Source organism: Neolamprologus brichardi, chromosome 22 (genome assembly GCF_056152115.1).
Source record: "Neolamprologus brichardi isolate AB-2024 chromosome 22, ASM5615211v1, whole genome shotgun sequence".
Taxonomy (NCBI): Eukaryota; Metazoa; Chordata; class Actinopteri; order Cichliformes; family Cichlidae; genus Neolamprologus; species Neolamprologus brichardi.
Genome location: NC_142124.1, coordinates 22,548,123 through 22,568,586, shown reverse-complemented (window position 1 = coordinate 22,568,586; position 20,464 = coordinate 22,548,123). Strand labels below are relative to the sequence as shown.

Below are 20,464 nucleotides of genomic sequence, written 5' to 3'. Positions count from 1 at the left end.
AGAGCTATTTATAGCAATGTTTCCTGCTGCCATTGTTTGTGTTGACAACATACAGGCATATAGAGAACGATATAAGGGGATTCTAAATATTATGCCAGTATATTATATCTTTGCTATGTATACTGCAGTAACGGCTATAAGAGTTTAAATACATAACGATTTGAATAGATGGTGGTTTGTGAACTTTTAATAAAAACCCCCCAACATGTTTATTATTAAACATTTAAGTGGATTTACTAAACAATGAATGCTACACATGAGCTTTATCTACATAAGAAATACAAATAATAATAATCATACTAAAAATGATGTCTGTCCGTATCTTGAAATAGGTTTCAAAAGGGCAAATAACAAAAGCTTGTACTTTTACTTATTTTTACTGCACTACAAACTCATATCTAGAAGATACAACATTATTCCCCTAAGAGTAAATACTGTCCAGGGAGAGTGAGCTGACTTGGCCTTGGGGTCGGTTGAATAAAAACATCTATTTATGAACTATACAAAGTATTATGTATACTATTAAAGCCAAGCATAGGCTTTTTTTCTAAAGGTTTTATTACTTACTAATTCCTACGTCAAATGACGTCATGCTTCAACTAGCAAAATCTAGACAATCAACATATTAAGTTACATGAACAAATTCAGCTTTAATTTGGTGAATTGAAGGTAACAGACATTCCTTTCGTTGGTTTCCTACTCCTTCTATCCACATAGCACAGGACAAAAGTTTTCTTAAACTATAATTATGGCAGTTCTGAAACAGGGTTATGTGCAAAAAAAGCTTTAAAAAACTGCTTCTCATACTTGTGTCTTTTACTAATGAGGAGTCCGTTGTTAAGCCTGCCAAACATCTGGGTTATAGCGGTGACCCAGTGATACAGATTCAATAAGACGCACTCGCACATGGCTCTGAGCCGAGGCTTGCCACATGTAGACCCCTTCTACTTTGAAATCCTGCCCATGTGGGAGATTTTCTGTGCTAGCGACATGTTCGTCATAATCCTGATTGCCAGCATTCACTCATACGCTTTCTTCCATCAGCCATGGGTTTCTCTGCCTATTCTTTGTTTGATCGTTTATCAGGTTCTTTGGGAAGTCTGCTGGAGGAGCGAGCGGTGTAAGTGACAAGTGATTTTCACACCCTGATGCGTACCTACGCAGCTCCTACAATGCATTCCTATTCTTACCAAGCTCTTAAACTGAATGTCTGCCTGAATACCTCCTTCAGCTCATGCCAAGAGCTGCTACTAGCTAAGAGGAAAAAATCCATATGCTGAAAACATGTCTGCCAAAAATTACAACCACTAAGCGGCTGAACAGTTAGAGTCTGACATACACGTACCATGTTAAACATTTGGTTTTCACATCCTTTGCAGAAGCCTAATTTCTGCTCAAATCCAATTTCTTAGAAATAAAATGGGAAATACTCATATTTCCTTTCACTGCATATAATAATAATCACAATCATAATAATAATAATAATATGTCATTATCTGGTAGATTACACTCTGCATGACAGATATATTGTATTCTAGAGTGTGTAGTGGTTTAAAAAGATACAGTCAATCACAAAGCCTTCCTGATCAGTTCAGTCAGTCTGTTGGTGTCTCCAGCTGCGATGCTGCTCCCCCAGCAGACCACAGTAAAGTACACTGTGCTCACCACAACTGAGTGATGGAAAATCTCCATCGTTTTGCTGCACACATTGATGGATCTCAGGTTCCTCAGGAAAAAGAGCCTGCTCATCCTATTTCTTTAGTATACAACTTCTGTGTTGGTCTTCCAGTTCAGTCTGTTGTCACTGTGGATGCCCAGGTACTGGGTACTCCTCCACCACATTAATAGCCTATGCCATCACAGACAAAGCTGTGTAGCGGTCCACCTCCCTCTGGAGTCGATCGCCACCTCTCTGGTCTCATTCAGATTCAGAAGCAGATGACTTCTGCCACACCACTCCACCAAAACATCTACTAGTGCTCTGTACGTCTCCTCCTACCCATCGCTAATATATCCAAACACTACAACTGTCAAGAGTATTTGCGTATGTGGCGTGACCTGGAGTTGTACTGAGTCTGAGGTGTACAAGGTGAACAGGAATGGAGACAGCACAGTCCCCGGTGGAGCTCCTGTACTGCACATCACCAAACTAGACAGAGCATTTGGTGGATCATCAGTATGGTACATGTGGCATTTACGATTCATTAAAAAAAAATCTCTTTCTCTGATCTCTTCCAGTCTCGCGTGTGCTACTGACAACTACCTACAACGTGCCAGACTGTGACAGCACTATTGTCATGCCAGTCATGTCTGGCCCGGGCTCGGTGAGGCAGCACCATCCTGCTCAGCTATTTGCCCAAGGCCAGGTTCATTAATTAGAGAAGAGTCCTGTGGGAAGGTCTGTGTTTCTCTGCCCAACGCCCTGCTCTCATTACAGCTGTTTGTTAGAGTGCGGCCCCAGCAACAACACCAGGGGGCCAGGTACCACGTAGCAGCTGGGGTGTGGAGCGTACTTTGACATTGCGGAGGAGAAAAGCTGGAAACGCACCAAGACATACTAGCCACTGAAAAATAAGTTGAAGCAAGTTGGTGGGTTTTATGAAACTGCTCCAACTTTCGAAACTTGAATGTTTAACTTCTTCATCTTATAACTTATTGAAATACGCTTTTTTAGAGCCATGCATTTTGCATTTTTTTAAATAAAGCACCAGCTTCGCGAGTATTTATAGTTTTTATACAAGTGTATAAACAATATTTAATATTTTCAATTAAAGTAATGCGATTTATTACTGTTTTTCATTCAGTTTCAGACTATGTAACCTTTGAATAATAACAGTGGCATTGCAAGACACTAGATTAACATAATGATGAATATTCAGCACCACATAATCCTGTATTCCCTTGTGCCTCAAACTGCAGCTTGCAGAAACTGTCTAACTGCTGTTTGCTTGACAGGGATTTACTTCAAAATCATGCATATCACTCTGCACACCTGTGCTGTCTGATCCATGTTCCCTTTCTGACGTGTACTGTACGGCACATGTGCAAACAACAGAGGAAAAGAAGCTATAAACGGACACACACAACAGCAACGCCAGTGGCAGCAATTACCAAACTTTAATGCCCCATCCAGACTTATTAAGCTTAGTGGTGGCAATATCTACCCAGGGATCCATTTAGGAGAAATTAGCTGAGCCACATACAGCAGCACACAGAAGCAGATGATTAAAACGCCTCTGAGATACAATCAGTGCACTCAGTTTTGCTGTAGTACAACACAGAAGTATATTTACTTCAACATAAAACCGTCTGCTTTATGGCAACTGGCAAAAATGAAGAAAGCGCACATTATTACGTTCCGTGGAACACCAGTTAGCTGCATATTTAGATCTGAAAATACCACTGGACCATATTAATACTTAAAACATTGGCTACAGAGCCCTATGCTTTGAAATGCTGCATATAACAGTGAGAGATTCGGGGCTAGAGCTGCGATGGAGGTCCACTCTTGCGCTGCATTGCCGGCAGCTCTTGTCAGCTAGAATATGTTTTTATTTTTTTCTGGGCTGACATTTTAGACTCAGCGATCAAAGCGCTCAGCTCATCATTGTGTCGTGTACACCCTGGGTGTGCATGCTTACATGTGCATGCGCGAGCGAGGAAAACCCTCAGAGGTCAACATGCATTTGCTTTAATGCCCCAAGCTGGGAGGCTAACTTTGCAAAAATATTTGGAGAATATTTGTGCCGTGTGACCACAGAGAGGAAAGGAACCGTCATGTGGATGGAACCTGAATCCTCACTTAGTCACGCTCCTGTTGGCTTCCCATGATGCACTGAGTGTTTCTTCATTCACCCTTTTTAATTCTATATGTGTTTATAGACCACCGTTTATACACCATTACTAAACGCGGAATCTCTTCCAGTGTGGATTTTGTCCCACCTCCAACTGCTCACAACAGATGGCTGCCCCTCTCCCTGACCCTGGTTCTGCTGCTCCTGTTAAAAGGGAGTTTTTCCTTCCCACCATCGCTAATTGCTTGCTCACAGGGGAACGTCTGGTTGTTTGTTTTTTTCTCTATTATTGTAAGGTGTTTATCTTACAGTATAAAGTGCCTTCAGGCAACCATTCTTGTGATTTGGTGCTATATAACTAAAACTGAACTGAACTGAAGCAGTGACACACTCACCAATACAATGACAGCAGCTGGCCCAACAAAGGCATAAAGCAAACCGCCTTCCAACGATAGCCAGCAACTAAGTAGAGGAAAAAAAAAAGAAAAAAGGAGAGGTGTTAAAAAGTGCGTAAACACAGAAAAATCACAGCATGTAAAATATCACGTCGCCAGATTCCGGTCTCACATTTCACTTACTGCGAGTGCCAAGTACTTAACAAAAACAAGACATTCAATTAAGTATCACATTAACTCCAAATTTCCTTGGTGAGGGATAAAGCCTTTCAATGTGTGGTTAAGTGCCTCTTTCTGTAAATAATGCCCTCAGTGCTGAGCAAATTTATTATGTACATTACCTAAAACATATCCTCAAACTGGAAATTTTGTTTTTGCAAGCTAGTGAGACTTAATGAGTTTAAATGTGTCCTCCAGTAATGTCATCAGAGCACGCGGAAACCCCTCTGTCATCTTAATTACAGCTCAATAAAGAGAAAGCTTAAGATGGAACCCCCCCCCCCTCCAAAAAAAAAAAAAAAAAAAAAAAAAAAAAACTCCACAAAGCCCTCACATTAATGATATGTTGAGTAAAATACGGGGAAGTAAACCTTTTTAAGATGCATTTTATTGACTGGGTACGTAATAAAGCTTTTTTGTGTACATTTTGCTTAAAGGTCAGCCTGCCTGCCTTGGATCTTCATATTCTTGAACAGAACATTCAAATCATGCTTCACCTGTTTGACGTGGTTATTGAAATCCCTTAAAGGTGCACTCACACTTGACAGCAAGGAGATTAATTTTATATTGAAGACCTTAAAACTATTAGTTTCTCACTTGAATGACAGAAACAAGCCGTTTGGCCCTAAGCTGGAATAATTTCCTTAATTTATGAGCAAATTTAGAAAATCAAAATCTTTAATTGTTTTTTCGGTGGTGGAGTTGCTGGATATGCGATAATTGCGATCGCATAATTGCGATAATATCAAACATTAACAGAACTACAAAAATCAAAAGCTGATTAGATGATTAGTTTTTGACGATTAAGGTTTTCATACATGATATGTAAATATGTTTTATTTAACCTGCCGATCAGAGCTGATTTTCAGGGGGTTAATGTGTCCCTGCGGTGAACAGGACTGTCAATGTTATACCATGCCCACTACATAAGCAGCTAAGATGTGCTGCGTATTGAACATAGTGCGTGCTGGGATAGGCAACTGTCCTCCTGTGGCACAGAAGAAAGAAATATACTATAGCAACTGTATGAATAGATACATGGATACGATACATGGAGAAAAGACTGATGGTGTTGATGTAAAACAATAGGTTTGGGGTTTACACACTCAGCTACACACGGACTGCTTTGACTGAATAAACTAAATACATAAAAATACTCGCCTATGAAATAAACTTTATTTTGAACACCTCAGGGGGAAAAACACTTCCATGTTTTGAATCATCAGCAATGAGGCCAATGAATGGTACTCTGCCTCTAGCCCACACAAATGCATGGTTGAAGCTGGTATTTAGTGAAGATATTCACATAGACTGAGACAAAGTCAGGAGGTCTGGAAGCAATACTCACTAGCTGGCTGTGCCGTAACCTCTCGCTCTGGTGAAACCCACTGACACTGCTACAACAAGGGCTGGAAGACCTACAGACAGACACGGGGAGAAAGATCAAAAGTGTGAGACAAAAGATAAAAGAGAGCCTTAGTGGGGACGATGAAGCATGTCGGCCCAATAAGATTTCCCAGTATGAACAACTCTATAAGGCTCCTTTCATTAAAATGCTAAGCAGCCATGCAATAGAGTGTAATATGAATGTATGATTCAAAGTGACTGGGTGCTCTATAGGTAACCCCAGCGCGCTGTATTTCCTGACACGAGGTCTAGCTACAAGCATGAAAACTGGGCTTAGATAGATGGAAGTTATTTTAGTCATAGGCGACCCAAAGCACACAGTGTGGGTGTGTGCAAGCAGCACCAGGAGTACTTGAGCATATGAGACTTAGAGGCCGTTTGTAAAAATGCAAGATATAACTAGGAGTGGTCAATAAGTCATACGATAATTAGCTAAATCAAGTGATTTGTGTGTGTGTGTGTGTGTGTGTGTGTGTGTGTGTGTCTGCGCACAAATGAGAAGGAAAGAGAGTGAGACCAAGTGTCGCAGAATGCGTGCCAGAAAAAGAAGGAAATATGCCGGGCCCTGTAATGAGCTTGGCTCTGAAATATTCATGTAATTAACAAAGCTGTGATTATGGCTGCAAATGAAAAGCAATTAGAAAAAGTCACATTAACATTAAAAAATAAGATGGTGGAGAGCCAGGCCGATCCACTAACCAGCGAAGTTTCAATTAGTCAACATCATCAATCTAGCATTTAACTCTGTAGGACGGCAAACCGCGCACCTACACTTCAGGCTTACATGGTCTGCTGCTAATCTAACGCAGATCCAGTCCCGCCCCGAAATCTCCCGTTGCCACGGCAACCGATTTCAATCACATAATTTGGGGAGGAAAATTGGGAAATGGACGAGAGGAGGATAAGCTGTTTGATCCTCTCCACTATGTTCGACTGTTTCACGCTTTCTGTGTGCATCTGCAAGTGTGTCGGATAATTGAACAGCTGGCACGCGCCCCCGCCGTGTGCCCGGAGCCTTCCTCGCGTTCTGTAACCGCACAGGATATACATTTCGCTCTGTATCAGGTTAGGGCATCAGCGACTAGGCAGATTAGACCTGTGGGATCAATATCAAGTGAAATGAAATGGGTGTGGGGGTTGTGATTTTTTTTTTTTTTTGTGCTATCTCACTGCTCATCTTGCTAGGGTTGTGCAGATGTTATCATATCTTTGATTAACATCCCATCTAACATCCCTGCTGCCTGTTGAGTTATCAGGTCGTCTAGGTCACAGCATAATAGAGTGACATGCTCTATTATGGGTGAAAAAAAAAAAAGTGACATAGACTTACAGGCGGAGAGGAGAGAGTTTACCTGTAAAGAGTGACACCCTCTGAGAATGTGTATGCATGAGACAGCTTACACATGGGGCTTTGGCTGAGTTAGATAAAATTACAGTAGAAAGCTGTAATGAATGCCTTTTGGGAAATGAAGCAGCAAATAACAGCATACGGTGAAGAAAAATGGGATATAAATTAGAACGGAGCAAATGAAGATTGTTAAGCATAATACAGCCAACAATTTCAACACTATGGCATAATAAGCTGTTACATTTTCATGTAAAATAAGCCTGTCCTGCTGCTCTCCATCACCAATGCATGTCACACAAGAGTGCCTCAATCAGAATCCAATTCATGAAAGGGTCTTCGCTTGCCACGCTGACAATCCTCTGGCATCCGAGGATAGTGGATGTTTTCGGTAAAAGAAACAGCAGACACCTTTATTATCAGCTAAGTGTAGTGAATGCCACAATTATATTGGTTATGATAATTCATGCATTCTGCATTTTGAAACAAATGCCGTGCTTTCTTCACTGGAATTCACAAACACGCCGGTCAAAATGTTCAGATTTCCAGGAAAATCATGGCAACGACAAACAAGCGCATAGCAATATAAATGAATGCTTATGGAGGGGAGTCAGGAGAGAATTAATGAAGTCACTGTGTTTGTGCACTCAGTGTGATCAAACGTGCTTCGCATGTACAGTCGTGCAGTATTAGACTCGTGAACAAAAAAGTGACTTTTTGATAACTTTAACATTAAATCAAGATGGACGGTTGTTGCTTTGATCCAATCCAGTGTCTTTCTAGTTGGTCGGCTTAAAAAAAAAACACTTTTGGGGGTTCATCGAAGGCATTGAATCTCTAGTAAGTTAATGACTCAGCTGGTCATTATTAACAAGTAGCTGTTACTGTGTTTCCAAAGTGCTTTGGTACATTGTTCTTTATATCACGTGGTAAAGTTCTAAGGACGGAAGATGCCCTTCCCAATGCAGCCCATAAATGCAGGAATGCAATTCAACGCAGTTGCAAAAGGCTGTTTCTCACACAAAACCTTGATGAAAAAAAAAATGTCAATGAACAAATCACCAAAACAGCCGACAAAATAAACAGTTCCTCTGACGCTGTGAAAATCCAAGGTGGTCGAAATGTTTAGATGTTCTGTCAGAAAGACAGACAGACTCCCCTTAGCTGCTGAGTTCCAAACAGGTTTCTACTACAAGTTTTACTGACAGTGAAAGCCTCGTGAGCCAGACTAGTATTTTTCTGAGTATAACTGACAACAACTTAGCATCAAAGCAGCCCAGTTTGAAGATTCTCTTATCTCCAGCAAACACAATGGAGCATTTGGTAATCGTCGTCTTCTTTTGGCACACGGTTGACCTTGTAACACGTTTAACTGATCGGGATCCTCCACGTTCAAAAGTTGCTGCAACTACAAAGATTCTTTAAATGAGTTTGCCAAAAACATGTGACTTTGCTTGGCAGATTTACATAATTTTAGAGACTTTTCAGCATGGAGTGTATGACAGTTTATACACTGAAATAATTCCAACATACTTTAGAAAGAGGGGGGAAAAAAGAAAAGAGAAACTGTTCAGCTATGAAGGCGCATTATCTATTTTGATCACAAAGACAGAAAGCAGTAATTGTTCAAATTGTAGACAATTGGGCTTTGATTTGGCGAGATGTGATAAAACAATCGCGAGCGCTAACAATGAATGAGAAATGTTTTTTTCTGCTGTGCGCAAGTAACAACATGCTGTGAATGATTTCACATATTGTTTTGACAACTTGAACTATTATTTAAGGAGCGAGAAAGACTGCGATGAAGAGAAGCGAGCTTCACCGGCTAAATGCATCTACAGTTGCAATCAAACAGACAAGAAACAGCAACAAAACGACAGAATGAATCAAAGATGCAGATTAGCAGAGCAGCATTTTGAAAAAAAAAAAAAAAAAGCATGCTCTGTGTGCTGGAAATGAGAATCTTATCTTTTGAGGTTTTGCAGACACGTGATTGTCAAAGTGATATTAACTTCTGGACATGTGGCAATTACAATAAAAAAGTAGAATGAAGTGCACAGTGCCCTAATCACACAAGCTTAGATGCTGGTCAGTGACCATCTGGCAACCACCTGTCGTTAGGGAAAAAATTGTGGTTGCTGGAGGTTGATGGCAGTTGCTGGGAAAATAATTGTTAATGCCCCAGTCACACAGGCCTACACACTGGTCAGTGACCCCCATTTATCCCTAGCAACACACCTGTCACTATAGGCAACTGTGGAAATCTACTAGGAACCGAAAAAAAAAAAGGATTTTGGTGTAGCACCTTTTTTTATACCAATTTTACCCAGAGGGAACCAATGACATCCAGGATATATGCATTTTCCCCCCCTTGCAACCAATATGGCAGACAAATGTCGAACAATATCACGCGAGAAAACTCAACAGGAATAATTTCAGGGGTGATGCATGCAAAGGGCTATTACAATCTTAGCCCAGATTTCAGGTACATTTATTATCACATTTTTAACTCATACTCTTCTCCCGCCTTCTCCTATCAGAAAAAAAACAACCTTAAAGCCCCCCCAAAATATATTTTTCTGTCAGTGAAAGCAGCTTGTGCTCCCTGTCTGAGTGAAAAGGTAGCTGTAATAATGTCAGATCAGCAAAGAATGTGGCCCCTTTAGCTTCTCTGTTCAAACAGGCAGAGTTTGGGAATGAAACTGTAATTATGGAGGAAACTGAGTCGGTTTTATTACCACAGATCGGTGACATGGGCTGTGTCTGTGTGTGAGAATCACTGCAGTCTGGTACAGTGCATGCCAGGAACCGAGAGATGATGGTACAAAGAAAATGCGACAGACTTGTATATCTATGGCAACTACTGTGACAGCTACACTAGTTTAGCATATTGCTGAACATTCAGGTAGGCTCTATTATTAATTATATATTAATAATACTTTGTGGTGACCGAGCTTTAGGACCGTTACAGCACTGCACACTGCTTTAAAGCGTGTGATACTGTGTGGACTCACCCCAGCCGAGGCACAGAAACCGCTTGCGAATGAGTCGTGACCTCATTTTGCCAATGACTGCCAGGTAGGACTGCCACGCCTCAGTCAGCACCCAGCAGAAGGATGCCAAGAAGAAGAAATGCAGGAAGGCAGCAGTCACAGTACAGAGGCCCTAGTGAATAAAGAAAGTAATCGAGAGAGACAAGGGATTACAACACACGGAGAGGTGCTATTTAAACAAACAAACAAACAAACAAAAAGTTCTTAAGAAGAGACGTCACAAATCATCTTTTAGGGCTTGGCAGGGGAATATGAAACCTCCGCAAAATAAAAAGTACAAAAGCAAAAATACTGAGTCGAAGAACACGAGTTCAACCTGGCACTGCTGTGTGGTTGATCGATACTGACCACCACACAGTTCAGCCTTGCTTAGTCAGAAGACTTAGAATGCCTGCTTTGAGAACTCTATTGTATGAACTTTGTCTACTTCTGAACCCTGGTGGTTTTTGGCAGTTTTGTTTCTAGGCAATGGAGGCTTAGTCACAAGCACTATTATTGGAATCACAAGCACATGGACAAGACTTCCTGTGAAAATTCACGTGTAACTCAAAGAGCAGAGAGTCATTACCTTGCTAAGCGTTTGTGATTGTCCGACCAGAATTAATAAATTGGAGGCCAGGATGGAGAGGCAAAAATTCACCAAGATGATCGATCTCTCCGACCGGATATACCTACAAGCAGAGAAACGAGAGACGGGAAAGAGGGAGAAATGACAGGCGTGTGCGGTAAGCGTTGATGACAGACTGATGGACTGAACAGTGACTTTCTGGACACTGCAGAGACATTAGCTTGAGTTTGCCATCTGCTGCGTGTAATCAAAATACAAACTAATCACCACCTCCCCCCCACCGTAGTTGAACCATTTGTTCCTTATTAGGCCTCATTGGAGTTTTTGGCAAAGCAAATGACAGACACAAAAGAGACTTTGCTAGTGAGAAAATGACCACTGTGAGCACAGTTGATGTATGAATACTGACACTGCCATTACTCTATCAAATGTGCCTCTCAGTGTGTTTGTGAGCTCTCACCTCCAGAAGGCAGCATATATTAGCAGCAGGATGAGCAGAGCGGTGCATGAGATGCCGCACCCCACCATAAGGGGCACAGAGGGCATGCTGGCAGGACCCATGTCCTAATAGCGGGAGGAAAGAATAGAAACAGGAGAGGGAGAGAGAGATGGATACTTCAGTGCAGTTGCAAGGCATTACAAGAGACATGTACCTGTATCAAAAAAAACCAGAGTATTTTGCTCTTGTCAACAAAGCACATCTCAGTATATATCTGTTTGAACTTGAACGTGCTGGTCTTGTTATCGAGGTTTTGTTCCAGTTGCTAGGAAACATTCCCAAACTGACTGATTAATGATGATGGCACTTATGCCGCTGAAGTTGCATCAACTGTGACATCGACATTTGATAATGCTAACATGTCTATGAAAGCGAGCTCTGTGACCGTCATTAAACACCAGATAACGTAATTGTTGCTGCTTTTCTGCTTTAAATATCCCCCAACGATATGATAATCAGGAGCCACTGAGGAAATATAATTAACTGAAACAAAATTAAAAAATAAAGCTCACCTACAGCATCTTTTGCATGACCAACTAATTCTTGCATTAAATTTACATCATCAGTTTAATGAGGCTTAGTGTTAGTTTAGGCAGGCTACAAAAAGCTGAGCCACTCTCCTTAAATATCGCTTAATGCAGGGATGTCAAAGTAAACACTAAACTCCCTTTTCTATCAGTGCAAAGACATTTAATTAAACATTCAATAACTGGCATGTCTTATTACAAAACTATGTGTCTCAATTTTCCACATTGATAAATGTGTAAAATTACAGAAACGCTTCTGTTAGCTCATTGTCCAGATTGTCCTGTAATTATAATAGTATATAAAAAAATTCTATATTAGATATAATAGTTACCTGTTATTTAATTAGTTAGTTATCTGATTATCTATTACTTAACTATTTGTTGTAATAAGAATGGTATGAATAGTATAATTAATCTTTATCAATAGGAATCTATATGCATTCCTTCACATTTCCCAAAGCCTTCCAGTGGGCCATATTGGAGTCTTTGTCAGGCCAATTCTGGCCCCCGGCCTTATGTTGGACACCCCTGAATTGATGTAAATGGTAAATGGTAAATGGCCTGTATTTGTATAGCGCTTTTACTAGCCCCCCCTAGGGACCCCAAAGCGCTTTACACACCCAGTCATCCACCCATTCACACACACATTCACACACTGGTGGAGGCAAGCTACAGTTGTAGCCACAGCTGTCCTGGGGCAGACTGACAGAAGCGAGGCTGCCATATCGTGCCATCGGCCCTTCTGTATACTATCCCACAAGTGTTGATGACTCTGCTTTTTCCTTTCAACAAATCCACTCTCTCTGAGGCTTGTTGCTGTTTAAGCTGCTTTAGCCTGTCCACAGTTTCAGCACATCTGCAAGCTGCTTTACAACCCACCTCTGCCTCAGCTCTAACTTAATTAATCAACCTGTTGTTACTGATGCCTGCTCTGTGTATTACGTATGCGAGTTAAAAGGTAGTGAGGTACCAGAACAGAGCTATTCCACCAAGTGTAAATGACTGCAGATTAAAATATGACTCTCCTTCAAACCACTAGAACGAACTGTTTCTGTGATGACTGACCAATGCTGCCAAGACACAGAGCTGGCTTTGACAAACACTCACTTTACACTTGCTGTGCACCAATTATACACTCATTTGATGATTTCTTATGCGCGAGGGTAAAAGTACGAGACCACAGCGCATAATTAAGTGATTTAGGTCATGATGTACAGCGTACCTCTGCTCCTGAGGTGTGCCTTTGAAAGCATGAGGAACAGACAAATGAAGCCGCATGGAAAGCATGCACCCCACCGCGTCCCAAATGGGCTTGATGTTTGGCCCGCTTTTAAGTTCTCAATCACACAATTTACCTCAATTTACCCCCCGCAGTGACTATCCTTCCCTTTCATCCCAAAGATTTATCACTGTTCGTACCCGTGGCACAAGGTGTCTTTTACTGCAAATAAAGCACATACTTGCACACATAGGCACATCCAGGCAGATGGGCTAAGTAATTGAAGGTAAGTGTTTAAGCTGTGTGTGCCTGTGTGTGTATTCGACTTGATCTGAATAGACGGAAGCATAAGACGAAGACTTCTTTATTCCCATCAGAAAGGAGAGGAGAAACCAACATGAAAAGAACGAGTAAGAGAGAAATCTAGAGAGGGAGATGGAGTAGGAAGAGCTAAGGACAAGTAAGCAAAAGCAAAGAGTAGGAGGTGAGCGAAATAGATAGGGAGACTGAAAAAGCAAGAAAGTCAAAGCTTGTCTTTTAGTGGTTTTTTCCCCTGGCCCATCAAAGGAAGCCAATTTCTCCAGAGGAAGGCGGAATAGGTTGGAATACCAATACGGCACACACACAAACACACTGGGAAGGGAATGGAGGTGAAACATAATCAAAACTGCCTCATAGGGAAGGCGAGATCTACGAAAAAAAGACAAAGAGGGCATATGACAAGCATCTGTTCTAGGAAAAAGGGAAGGGCCTAGAAGGAGAGCGAGAGACAACAGAGACTGACTGTGTTTGATACTACGAAGAATGGAAGGTCAAAGGATACACAGGCACTTGTGTTTTTTGAGGTCTGACAGATCAAACACAGGGCGATGCATGGGGAATGACAAGCAGACAAGCGCATGCACGCACACAGGCACACACACTTAAAAAAAGGCTGCAGGATCACCTTTTTTCCCTCTCGGTTTCTGAATGAATCCATCTTAAATTTGCCTCTACTAGAAAACTAGTCAAATAAACGATTCTCTCATTTCTAAGTGTGCTCTATATAAACCTCTCTATATAAACTGTCCCTGAACTCGTCATCGTGTCAATTTGTCTAACAGCATTGTCTAAATTGGTGGCGGTTAGGTGTGTGATGAGATTAAGGGTTTATTTCATAATATGGAAGGATGCTACAATAAGGGGAAATGAAAAGAGGAAACGCCCACACAAACAGACACGCTCAAAAACACTAAACGTAACACATCGGGCCCGAGGCTACTGGCTCACACAGATGCCCTGCCCCAGATAGATATAGTGATATTTTGATGCAGTCGGAGGAGAGAATAAAACGGAGTGCAGATTAGAAAGAGTGAGTGCGCTGAGGCTCTGCTGTATGTGGCCAGGCTCCCCTGGGCAGATTGGCTACCATGTGATGGAGAAGATGGCTATTTTGAGCTCAGGAAGTTTAACCTACTTATCTCCTCTCACTCCTCCTCCCCACCCCCTTCTACCTATCCTGCTACCACCCACTCCCTCACTTCATCTCCCTCTCTTTGGCTCTCATTCTTCCCCTATCCCCCCCCCCCCCCCCCCCCCCCCCCCCCCTTACATTCAGACCTGCTCCTCACTCCTCACTAGTGGCTTTCCATGTCCACCTGCACCAAAAGGCCTGTTTTCCATTAACTGTTCTTACAACTTTCCTACTGGAAGAAAAATGTGAATATTGAACTTAGCTGACAAATGTAGTCTTCCTATGACTGATTAGACAACTTCTGTTTAATATGTATCCTTATGTTAAGTTATCACTGTACAAATACTGCAGCTGGTTGGTGATGTGCTTAAAGTGCACAGAATTAATAACTATATGAACTGCGCTCTATAAGCGGACAGTAAAATTAGAAAATTCCTAGAAAGATGTCAGTCCATTTCCATTAATATGGCGGTCAGAGACAAAGGGCACCACCAAACGGGAGAATTTATCCAGTATTTCTTACAAAAATTTCACTTATCTGTATGTGTGTTTCTAGTGCTGATCAGCATGATCAGATTAAGCTTTTCAGTACTGCAGTAAACACAGTGATTATGTTACAGTTTTCAGATACAATCTACACGCTGGGCAGATGGAAAGAAAAAGAGCATCCTTGCAAGCGCCTGCTAGAGCTGAGCAGACTAATCTGAATAATGATAGCATTGATACCACCACTGATATTGGTATCAGATCAATACTAGCGCAGTGGGATCAATACTTTGTTTCTGTACTCTAAGTTCAGTATGAAGCCCACTGACGTGTGTTAAACAAAACATATTTTCTTCTTAGAAATAAAGAAATATCCTTCAAACATGCATAATGAAAAATCACTTAACCTTTTTGCTTTGGCTGTCAATTTTATTTTATTTATAGCATATAGCACATTTGAAGAACAGAGGTTGAGCTAAGTACTTTAGAGACAGACACATTCACATCTCCAGAATACATGAAAAGCTTTTGTCCTCTTAACTAATTGCAGTGGAGAGCAGAAATCACAGTGATTTAGCGGCTAATGAAATGTGTTCAGAATTTGCAAATCATGACACAATGCTTGCCTCTACAAAAGCTGCCTTAAGCTGGCCCTGTATCGGATCAATACCAAAATCTGCAGTATCAAACAGCCCTACCATCTACACAGACAAACGTGCTAACACAAAACTAGCCAAGAGCCTGGAGAGATGATGAAGCTGAGTGCAAGCTGACCCCAGTACAGCAGTCAGACCCTGATCTACAAAGGGCGACAAAAGCTATATTTCATATTCAGTGACACGGAACACATTAGTGTTTGGTCCCCATCTATAAATTTCCTTCACTACATATCTTACTAGTCTTAGCTAACATGGAAATTAATTACTACTGGCGTGTCTGGCAGGTGACATCACTATAATAGTTCTGCTTATATTACATGTAATATAATACAAGATGGTTAAATTTGTTCTAGCAACAGTTAATTGTTGCCTGACTTTGAATTTTAAAATCATGTTTAATTTTGGGAAGGAAAAAGCTATCCATTTATTCCCCCTATAGTGGATGTACTGCAGCAAAATCAATAATCAATATGTGCACATTTATTATTTGTCAATGAGAACATATTGAGTATTCATTACCACTTACAGCATTGATATTTTTGCACTGTGTCTCACAGTCCTCCCATGTAGGGTCTGAAAATACTAGGCCCCTTGTGAAAAGTGGGGAAAAAAATGACATTTTCAATTCAAGGCAGTCACTTGCCCCTTTTATTCCCACACTGGCACATACAAACTCAACAGTACACCCAGGCACACTGTGCCACTACATAGAAGGTAAAACTATTTTGCTAATCTAGCAATCCTGCTGCTCAGTTGCCTGTTTTGCTGCCATAGCACTAGTTACATACTCACTGCAAAATACTTCAAATTGAGTCTTTTTTTTTTTTTATTTTTGCAAACCCTCGAGGTTTCAACTTAACTGACTCTGACTTCAGTTGCCTCGAGAGAAACCAAAAGCCTGCTTGAGCTTGGAGCGCTGACGCCGTGTCACAAAGCGAAGCCTTTTCCTTACGTGTTGCCGTTTTTGCATAATGTTCAAGGTTTGTGATGTTTGTTGATGCAAAATGCAGAACGCGAGCAAGAAAAGGAAAGGCCTTCAAGACAACGGGAAACAAAAAGCCAGCTGCACCAAGACATATTTTTTCCTCAAGGGATCTTGTGGACCAAATTTGTATTTCACATTTAAAAAATTCAGTCAAAACCAACGCCTCCAACACATTCTGACCCTCTAATTATATTAAGAAAAACACACACTTTCCACTCACTTTTGAATATCTAATTAACAAGTCTTTGCCCTGCCCACGCTCAGGCATTATGCATCTTTAGACAAACACGCAACTAAACCATTACACCTGTTTATTCATAATTTCCTGTGTCATCGCTGTCACTTGGCCCTTCATTAATGTGACAAAGGATTAAAAGATTTTAATGCAATTCTATGCAGAGTCCCTCATAAATTTTAGCGCCCCCTCATCCTTTAATTACATCTGACAAGTGCGACGTATTTGCATACCATAACCTTGCAGTCTTGCTTGGTCTAGGTCAGGCCTTGTTTTCTCTCCAAACACTGCTGCCAGTTAAATTATAATAAGTTAAAATATGAGTCGCCACCTTGAAGCACTTCAGTCATCCCCATCGTCTTTTCCACAGTCAAATCAAGCACGGTGGCCATTATTAGTCTAAATAATAGGCCCTGTTCTGAAATGTTTCCATTCTGATTAGGTGCCTCGAGCACTGATGATAACAGACGAAAAAGACTCGATTTATCTCAGGCAAAGCCAATCATTTCATAAGAATGATTGGGCCAAATGCAGTTAGCGTGGCAGGTAGAAGAAGCTCCGAGAAATCCTTTACAGCAGAAAGACATCAGTTCGGATATTGTTATTTCGAGCGACTTACTTTGATTCAGTAATTGGCTCATAAATAAGTTAAAGAAAATGAGAAAATCCCTCTTTCTGTTTCTCCTCCTCGCTCAAGTCGAGTGTGTTTGCTTGTGCGCTCCATCTGTGCTGACTAAACCAAAGTCTCAGGTGCTGTTGTGAACCGCTGACCTCTCTTGTCCATTCATATTTCTGGATGCCTGCTTAGGCAAGCTCAGTGTATTTGAATGCAAGTTCGGAGAGGCACCCGAAAGCTGCTATTAGCTTTAATGTCAACACAACTTGAGCACCGGCTTTATGGGCTGACAAATGCGAAGGGAAAAAAACGTGAAAGTCACATTATTGACTGGAGGTGTAAAACGTTAAACTGACTTTTATAAAGCCAGTACCTCCCTCAGCTCCAAATCCCGTGATCTCCGTGAGCTCTGCGCAGGCAAAGAGTCCAGACGTATCCGTGGGGTTTGTGTGTTCCCACTGGAGTCATCTTAAGAATTAAGTGGCTTGGTGTTTTAGTATTCCTTCATGACCTAACTCAATCAAATCCTCCTCCTCTCCCTCTCTCTTTCTCGCTTGTCTGTGTCGCTAAAGTTAAAAAAACAAACAAAAAAAACCTCTGTCTCGTGTCTGATAGCGAAAGGTCTCTATAGACACTCAAACACGCAGGACACACACATACACACACGGAAATCTCAGAGGCTATAGAAAGTAAACAGGATTAACTGGCTATCCCTCACTCCACTGTAAACGGCCTGTAATGGCACCACTGCTTCTAAATCCCTCCACCTACTCCCCACCCCCCCTCCCGCTGCCTCCCTTTTCTATTAAACATGGAGGTTAATCCTCAGCCCCCCTTGTCCCTCGCGCCGTAGCCCAGGATAAGCTGTCAGAGCTGGGCTGCTGATACTCAGCACTGCTCCAACAGCCACACAGCCTGGACAGAGCATATGAGTGCATCTTTGTCTGTGTGTGTGTTGAGCATCTGTGTGCGCGCTTTCATTCGCCCAGACTTACATGCATGCATGCAGGCTTGTGTGCATGTTAAGTGTTTTTAAGTGCATACCACTACGCATATATCAGTGTGTTCACATGTCTGAATGTGGCTGTTCCTTTCTTTCTTTCTTTCTTTCTTTTTTTATTTATTGCCAAATTCAATTTGCTTCTCTCTCTTCTTTTTGCACAACCCAATCTCCACTGGAGTAAAAAGCTAACTCTGGAGCACCCTAAAGCAACAAAGTGCACTCAGCACCAGCAGCAACAGCTCCTGACTGAGAGCCATTGACACAAAAACACTAACCCACACCTTCTGGTCCTGTGCACTGGGTCTAAATGGCAGTACTGGGGGCTGACTGATGAATCACTAATGACTACCACACTCTTCACAGATGTCACAAATGTAAAAAAAAAGTCAATGTGGGTTTTTTTTGTTTCCCCCCTCTCCTGGCCCTCTATCAGTCAACTCGTTCGACCTGCTTGCTGTGTGGCGAGGGAAAAGTCAATACTGTACGGCTGGAAGAGGAGTCGCAGGAACCAGAAACAGTGGCCGGAATGACCCATTCAGCTTATGGGTCAAAGCTATTGTGTTTTCCATATTATGGGGAGTTAATGTTTCCCTGGGGTCTGAAATGGCTTCCAGACCCCTGTGAAGTAATTCAAGCTCTGAGGGGCAAAAATAATGAATAACTGCAGTTCCTTACATGAAGACCATCCCCTTATTTTGACCCTCTTTACAGTTAATAGAAGGGAGAAATAGAACAGAAGGGAATAATAATACTAATAAATCCTAAAGCAGGCCACGGAAATCTTGAGGCTTACAAACCAGCTGATTATCTCAGGTTTACGCAATTTACTGAGTCCTTCCTTTAAAACAGGGAGGTCATCTATAAGTTGCGACGCCAGTCAGTGTCACCACTGTCAACTTGGCTTATCCATGTTTGCGTTGGATTAAATGACTTGATCCGTCTCAGGAAACGTTCAAGACAGCTGTCACTTGCACGGCTTCATCCAAGGTTGGGGATAACAAGAAACAGAAGTGAATGTGACTGTGACAGGAGTTTTTCAATGCCGTGTCTGCACTGGCAACTAGATGCTACCCAACAGTAGGATTCTTGTAACTATGCTGTTAAGAAGACTAAAAATGCATTCAGCTTAGATAAACTCAATTAGATGTTCCCATTTCTCAGTTTTCAATGAGTGCGGCAACCATGAAACCCTTTATTTCCTCCCTTCTTTTTCCTTGAGACTGAAGCATTTATAATATGCTGCAACTCACTACAATATTCTGCCTCTAACTTAATTTTTCTTTAGAGCAATGGCATCAGAGGCACATTTGGTATGCGGTAATATTTGCTATAAAAAAAGGGGTGTAACATTAGCCAGGGGGATGTATAAGAAACTTACCTCCAATATTCATACTCTTTTAACTGTATTTGCTTCTTTTTTGTGCGACCAGGTAGGGGTACTGATGAATTCCAATTTTGTTTTTGTTCCCAATGTTTGATCTTCTTCTGCTGACAAATGCTATGCAAGTAAAGTACAGTACGGATTTTTCAGAGCTTTTTTGTGGGAAACACTGACCTGCCATTGCTGTAAACAGTAAAGCAGATGGCCTGGCAGCTAAACAACGAGCTGTTAGAAATGCATTTTATAAAAAAAGAAAAAAATAGCAAAGGGTAAATGCACGGCATCGGTGAGCACAATACAGAAGCAATGCGTTAGGGCCACATAAGTGCACGGCTCTTTATCTCTGCAATGCTGGTTGTTAATGCATTACAGGTGAGTGCAGAAAACATCCACTTTCCATCTCTCTGGCCCTCTCTCTCTCCCTAAGCTGCCTGCGAGCCGAGACCAGGCTACCTTTTCTGTTTGGTTGAACATTTCCTCCACCCCCCAAATCCTCTGTTCCTTACAATCACTTTCCATTTCTGTGACACACAGTTATTCTCCAGCGCTTACTACAGAACTAACCATTAAAAGAGAGAATCACAAAAGAGATTTTAATGTGTGACAAAAATGTACCCAAA

The 20,464-nt window shown here is 41.5% G+C and overlaps 1 protein-coding gene across 11 annotated transcripts in view; it reads right to left on the bottom strand.

Moving 5' to 3' along the window:
• Positions 1-20,464, bottom strand: part of adgrb2 (adhesion G protein-coupled receptor B2) — a 250,724-nt gene that overhangs the window by 39,958 nt on the left and 190,302 nt on the right. For all 11 annotated transcript variants that reach the window (XM_087835579.1, XM_087835569.1, XM_087835574.1 and 8 more), the window contains 5 exons: positions 11,242-11,345; positions 10,782-10,884; positions 10,175-10,325; positions 5,757-5,826; positions 4,190-4,256 (listed from right to left, as the gene is read on the bottom strand). In XM_087835579.1, coding sequence (XP_087691705.1) covers positions 4,190-4,256; positions 5,757-5,826; positions 10,175-10,325; positions 10,782-10,884; positions 11,242-11,345 — 495 coding nt within the window. The remainder of the gene's footprint in view (positions 1-4,189; positions 4,257-5,756; positions 5,827-10,174; positions 10,326-10,781; positions 10,885-11,241; positions 11,346-20,464) is intronic.